This window comes from Acanthochromis polyacanthus, unplaced genomic scaffold (genome assembly GCF_021347895.1).
Source record: "Acanthochromis polyacanthus isolate Apoly-LR-REF ecotype Palm Island unplaced genomic scaffold, KAUST_Apoly_ChrSc contig47, whole genome shotgun sequence".
NCBI lineage: Eukaryota > Metazoa > Chordata > Actinopteri > Pomacentridae > Acanthochromis > Acanthochromis polyacanthus.
In genome coordinates, this window is record NW_026131336.1 from 12,302 (window position 1) to 18,528 (window position 6,227).

Genomic DNA, 6,227 nt, shown 5'->3' on the forward strand with positions numbered 1-6,227 from the left:
CTGTGCTTTCGGAGGGGAAGAAGCTCTCACAGCAGCACCTGCTGCTCGTTAACAACAGTAACTGCAAAATTATCCGAGTTTTCCTGTCAGAGTCTCCAAAACGGCAGAAAAAAAAAAATCGCTAGATTTGATGCTAGTCGCTTTTGACCAAAAAAAGTCGCTAGGACACTTTGGAAAGTCACTAGATTTAGTGAGAAAGTCACTAAGTTGGCAACACTGGTGTGTGTGAATGCGCGAATTGATGACGTCAGGCCGGGCGTCACATAAAAACTCACTCATAACTCCATTTATATTGGTTATAGTTTTCTCATTTTATGCGGAAATTGTGATATCAAGCGGGGCCCGCATATTTCTCTTTTTTCGTGGAAATGTGAGATTCTTGGGGGAATTATGCGCTGTTTTGCAGGGATTATACGGCCTTTTGGGAAATAATTGACCCCCGCATCATATACAGTGCCTTGTGAAAGTATTCAGCCCCCTTGAACTTTTCAACCTTTCGCCACATTTCAGGCTTCAAACATAAAGATATAAAATTTTAATTTTTTGTCAAGAATCAACAACAATTGGGACACAATCGTGAAGTGGAATGAAATTTATTGGATATTTTATACTTTTTTAACAAATAAAAAACTGAAAAGTGGGGTGTGCAATATTATTCGGCCCCTTTACTTTCAGTGCAGCAAACTCACTCCAGAAGTTCCGTGAGGATCTCTGAATGATCCAGTGTTGTCCTAAATGACTGGTGATGATTAATAGAATCCACCTGTGTGTAATCAAGTCTCCGTATAAATGCACCTGCTCTGTGATAGTCTCAGGGTTCTGTTTAAAGTGCAGAGAGCATCATGAAGACCAAGGAACACACCAGGCAGGTCCGAGATACTGTTGCAGAGAAGTTTAAAGCCGTATTTTGATACAAAAAGATTTCCCAAGCTTTAAACATCTCAAGGAGCACTGTGCAAGCAATCATATTGAAATGGAAGGAGTATCAGACCACTGCAAATCTACCAAGACCCGGCCGTCCCTCTAAACTTTCACCTCCAACAAGGAGAAGACTGATCAGAGATGCAGCCAAGAGGCCCATGATCACTCTGGATGAACTGCAGAGATCTACAGCTGAGGTGGGAGAGTCTGTCCATAAGACAACAATCAGTCGTACACTGCACAAATCTGGCCTTTATGGAAGAGTGGCAAGAAGAAAGCCATTTCTCAAAGATATCCATAAAAAGTCTCGTTTGAAGTTTGCCACAAGCCACCTGGGAGACACACCAAACATGTGGAAGAAGGTGCTCTGGTCAGATGAAACCAAAATGGAACTTTTTGGCCACAATGCAAAACGATATGTTTGGCGTAAAAGCAACACAGCTCATCACCCTGAACACACCATCCCCACTGTCAAACATGGTGGTGGCAGCCTCATGGTTTGGGCCTGCTTTTCTTCAGCAGGGACAGGGAAGATGGCTAAAATTGATGGGAAGATGAATGGAGCCAAATACAGGAGCATTCTGGAAGAAAACCTGTTGGAGTCTGCAAAAGACCTGAGACTGGGACGGAGATTTATCTTCCAACAGGACAATGATCCAAACATAAAGCCAAATCTACAATGGAATGGTTCACAAATAAACGTATCCAGGTGTTAGAATGGCCAAGTCAAAGTCCAGACCTGAATCCAATGGAGAATCTGTGGGCAGAGCTGAAGACTGCTGTTCACAAACGCTCTCCATCCAACCTCACTGAGCTCGAGCTGTTTTGCAAGGAAGAATGGGCAAGAATTTCAGTCTCTCGATGTGCAAAACTGATAGAGACATACCCCAAGCGACTTGCAGCTGTAATTGCAGCAAAAGGTGGCGCTACAAAGTATTAATGCAAGGGGGCCGAATAATATTGCACGCCCCACTTTTCAGGTTTTTATTTGTTAAAAAAGTTTAAAATATCCAATAAATTTCGTTCCACTTCACGATTGTGTCCCACTTGTTGTTGATTCTTGACAAAAAATTAAAATTTTATATCTTTATGTTTGAAGCCTGAAATGTGGCGAAAGGTTGAAAAGTTCAAGGGGGCTGAATACTTTCACAAGGCACTGTATATATATATATATATATATATATATATATATATATATATATAATTGCAATCTGTGCAATATGGAAGGGTGATTATGACTGGACATTGATTCAAATGAATCTCCTGTATTGCAGACAGCAGGGTGCCTGGTGCACTACATACTGACAGATGGAGAGCACCCCTATCAAGCAACTACACCCTACTCCAACGATCCACTGACGTTATTTCAAAATCTCAGAGCGGGCACCTTTACTCTTCAGTGCGAGGAAAGGCATCAAGGTATCATTGGCAGAATGCTGTGTAAATCGACAGAAGCACGCCCTACCATTGAAGAATGCCTTCAAGCCATCACAAGTATGTGCCCAGACAGACAGTTCTGACTTTGTCACCTCACCAATTAAACATATCATTAAAACAATATATGCATACACTATAGCTAATATTGCAAGATTGTATGCATAGGGCAAATGTAATCCTTAATTGATTGAATATGGTAAATGTCTGTTATGTGTTCACAGGTTTCACACACCAAGCTGATCACAAGGGAGTCACAAACAACAGTAATAACAATGGAAAGAAAGTAAGCATTTAATTATCTATTTCAACATTTTGTAAGAAGTTATAAACATTATCATAAAATTTATAACATAATTTAATATGTTGATTTTGCATTGTTATTTTTACAGGACCAAACCCACATAGCCAATTGCTCTCCTCAAGCATCAAATGAGATTGACACTCAACACAGTGCCAACAGTGATCAGCCAGGGAGTGTCTGCAATGTAGTGATGGATTCCTCTTCTCACATTGAAGATGATACAGTGGGTATAGAAAGTATTCAGACCCCTTGAAATTTGTCACTCTCTGTGTCATTGCAGCCATTTGCCAAAATCAAAAAAGTTCATTTTATTTCTCATTAATGTACACTCAGCACCCCAGCTTGACAGAAAAAAACAGAAATGTAGAATTTTTTGCAAATTTATTAAAAAAGAAAAACTGAAATATCACATGGTCAGAAGTATTCAGACCCTGTGCTCAGTATTGAGTTGAAGCACCCTTTTCAGCTAGTACAGCCATGAGTCTTCTTGGGAATGACGCAACAAGTTTTTCACACCTGGATTTGGGGATCCTCTGCCATTCTTCCTTGCAGATCCTCTCCAGTTCTGTCAGGTTGGATGGTGAACATTGGTGGACAGCCATTTTGAGGTCTCTCCAGAGATGCTCAATTGTGTTTAGGTCAGGGCTCTGGCTGGGCCAGTCAAGAACGGTCACAGAATTGTTCTGAAGCCACTCCTTTGTCATTGTAGCTGTGTGCTTCGGGTCATTGTCCTGTTGAAAGGTGACCCTTTGGTCCAGTCTGAGGTCCTGAGCAACTCTGGAAGAGGTTTTCCTCCAGGATATCTCTGTACTTGGCCGCATTCATCCTTCCTTCAATTGCAACCAGTCGTCCTGTCCCTGCAGCTGAAAAACACTCCCACAACATGATGCTCCCACCACCATGTTTCACTGTAGGGATTGTATTGGGCAGGTGATGAGCAGTGCCTGGTTTTCTCCACACATACTGCTTAGAATTAACACCAAAAAGTTCAATCTTGGTCTCATCAGACCAGAGAATCTTATTTCTCATAGTCTGGGAGTCCTTCATGTGTTTTTTGGCAAACTCTATGCGGGCTTTCATGTGTCTTGCACTGAGGAGAGGCTTCCGTCGGGCCACTCTGCCATAAAGCCCCACTGGTGTAGGGCTGCAGTGATAGTTGACTTTGTGGAACTTTCTCCTATCTCCCGACTGCATCTCTGGAGCTCAGCCACAGTGATCTTTGGGTTCTTCTTTATCTCTCTCAGCAAGGCTCTTCTCCCACAATTGCTCAGTTTGGCTGGACGGCCAGGTCGAGGAAGAGTTGTGGTCGTCCCAAAGTTCTTCCATTTGAGGATTATGGAGGCCACTGTGCTCTTAGGAACCTTGAGTGCTGCAGAAATTCTTTTGTAACCTTGACCACATCTGTGCCTTGCCACAATTCTGTCTGTGAGCTCCTTGGGCAGTTCCTTTGACCTCGTGATTCTCATTTGCTCTGACATGCATTGTGAGGTGTAAGGTCTTATATAGACAGCTGTGTGCCTTTCCTAATCAAGCCCAATCAGTTTAATTAAACACAGCTGGACTCCAATAAAGAAGCAGAACCATCTCGAGGAGGATCAGAAGAAATGGACAGCATGTGAGTTAAATATGAATGTCGCTGCAAAGGGTCTGAATACTTCTGACCATGTCATATTTCAGTTTTTCTTTTTTAATAAATTTGCAAAAATTTCTACATTTCTGTTTTTTTTCTGTCAAGATGGTGTGCTGAGTGTACATTAATGAGAAATAAAATGAACTTTTTTGATTTTGGCAAATGGCTGCAATGACAGAGAGTGAAAAATTTCAAGGGGTCTGAATACTTTCCGTACCAACTGTATATCTGTCATTGAAATGATAATTGTGGATTAATTTCTTTTTGGCCAGGGCTGACAAATATTGATTCTAACTGTGCTAAAACTGTAACAAAATGTTGTGAGAGAATTTATAGCATTCATTTCATTTTCTTATTCTTTTTTTTCTGTATTTCAGGAAATAGAACCACAGATCTCCCTTTCCCTTGATATGTCAGAAGAAGAAGATGATATTGATGATGAACCGACAGAAGTAGATGATGAAGTAGCCAAGAAAGTCATCACAAAAAAAGCAGTTAAGACTGGGATGAAAACGGATGAAAATGTCCTTGAATGCAGTTTGAAGGGTGTCAAAGTGAAAATGTCCTCAAACACCCCACACAAACGTGTCTATGACAAGAAAAATTATTGCCTCTATTGTGAGAAGCCTTTCAGAAAAGTTACAAGACACCTGATGCGAAAACATCAAGATGAAGTTGACATTGCAAAGGCACTTGCACACAAGCAAGGATCCACGATGCGCAGTCTTCTTCTGAGCAAAATAAGGAACAAGGGAAAGTACATACATAACTGTTCAGTCAAATCCGCACGTCAAGGACAAATGGTACCAAAAAGACAAACAACCTACTTGTTGTCAGCAACAGACTTTCTGCCATGCTATTTTTGTTTGGCTATGTACATCAGAACAGATCTCTGGAGGCATCAAAGGCGTTGCAAATTGAGACCAGACGGGCCAGTGAAACGAAAAGTTCAGACATATTATATTCACAGCCTTTGAAAAAAAATGTGTGAAAACCTCACCAGGATAGAAGTGCGTGGGAAAAGAGGACACAAAGTACCAATACTCCTTTCAACAGATACAAAAGAATCCATAGATCTTCTGATCAACACTAGAGACAATGTTGGGGTTTCTCCAAGCAACCCCTACATTTTTGCCTGTCCTGTCAAAGAGTCTGTGGAGCCTATTGGATGATCAATGTTCAATGTCATTCTGGGAGCTCGCATATGGAGTATCAATGTAGAGTGTTAATACTGAGAGTCCAGTAAAATGGAGCTTTCAGTGTTAGACTCATAACATTGGTAGTCCATGTAAATGGAGCATCCACTGATGCTCCATTTACAATGACACTTCATTGTTTTAATTACCACTAACTCTTCATTGTTTGTATTGTGCCTTGCTTGTCATTGTATTATGTCTTGCTTTTCATTATTTTATTGCCTGTTGCAATTTTTTATTATGCTCTTCTTGATTATTATTTAATTTTTATTGTTAATAACGACCTCTTGCTTTTTAAAAAATATTTTCATTGTCTGTAGCTCTTTTCATGGTTTTTAAATGCGTCTCCCTATTTTTCTATCACTTTTAATATTTCTGTAATTTGTGTGTTATCGTTGTGGTCACTCATCACTGAGGGTGGAAAGTCTGCACTACCGGGGGGGGGGGGGGGGGGGGCTCTTTTAATGAGCTTATGAGTTTTTTTATGTGATAAACTGTCTGAACAGTTTATTATGTAAAAAAACCATTACCGTCGTTAGGAGTCCAGCAAAAGCAAGTGACAAACCCTCAGTTTAGGAGTGTGTGTGGACTCAACATCACTTTAAATAAACATTGACTTGAGTTCACGGAACATCTTGTATTGTGCTTTTTACTGTTTTACATTCGTGATTGTAGGCAGGTGTTATGTGATAGCTATTGCTATTACAAGCAAAGTTGGGTAGAATACAAAACATTAGCAAAA

At 40.6% G+C, this 6,227-nt stretch overlaps 1 protein-coding gene across 1 annotated transcript; it reads left to right on the forward strand.

Annotated features, from left to right (window-relative positions):
• Nucleotides 1-2,101: 2,101 nt before the first annotated feature.
• LOC127532936 (uncharacterized) lies at nucleotides 2,102-5,918 on the forward strand. Its single transcript, XM_051944837.1, has 4 exons — nucleotides 2,102-2,415; nucleotides 2,580-2,641; nucleotides 2,748-2,882; nucleotides 4,667-5,918. The coding sequence occupies exons 1-4, from the start codon at nucleotides 2,355-2,357 to the stop codon at nucleotides 5,264-5,266; spliced, it is 858 nt and encodes a 285-aa protein (XP_051800797.1). The 5' UTR covers nucleotides 2,102-2,354; the 3' UTR covers nucleotides 5,267-5,918.
• The last annotated feature ends 309 nt before the right edge of the window (nucleotides 5,919-6,227 follow it).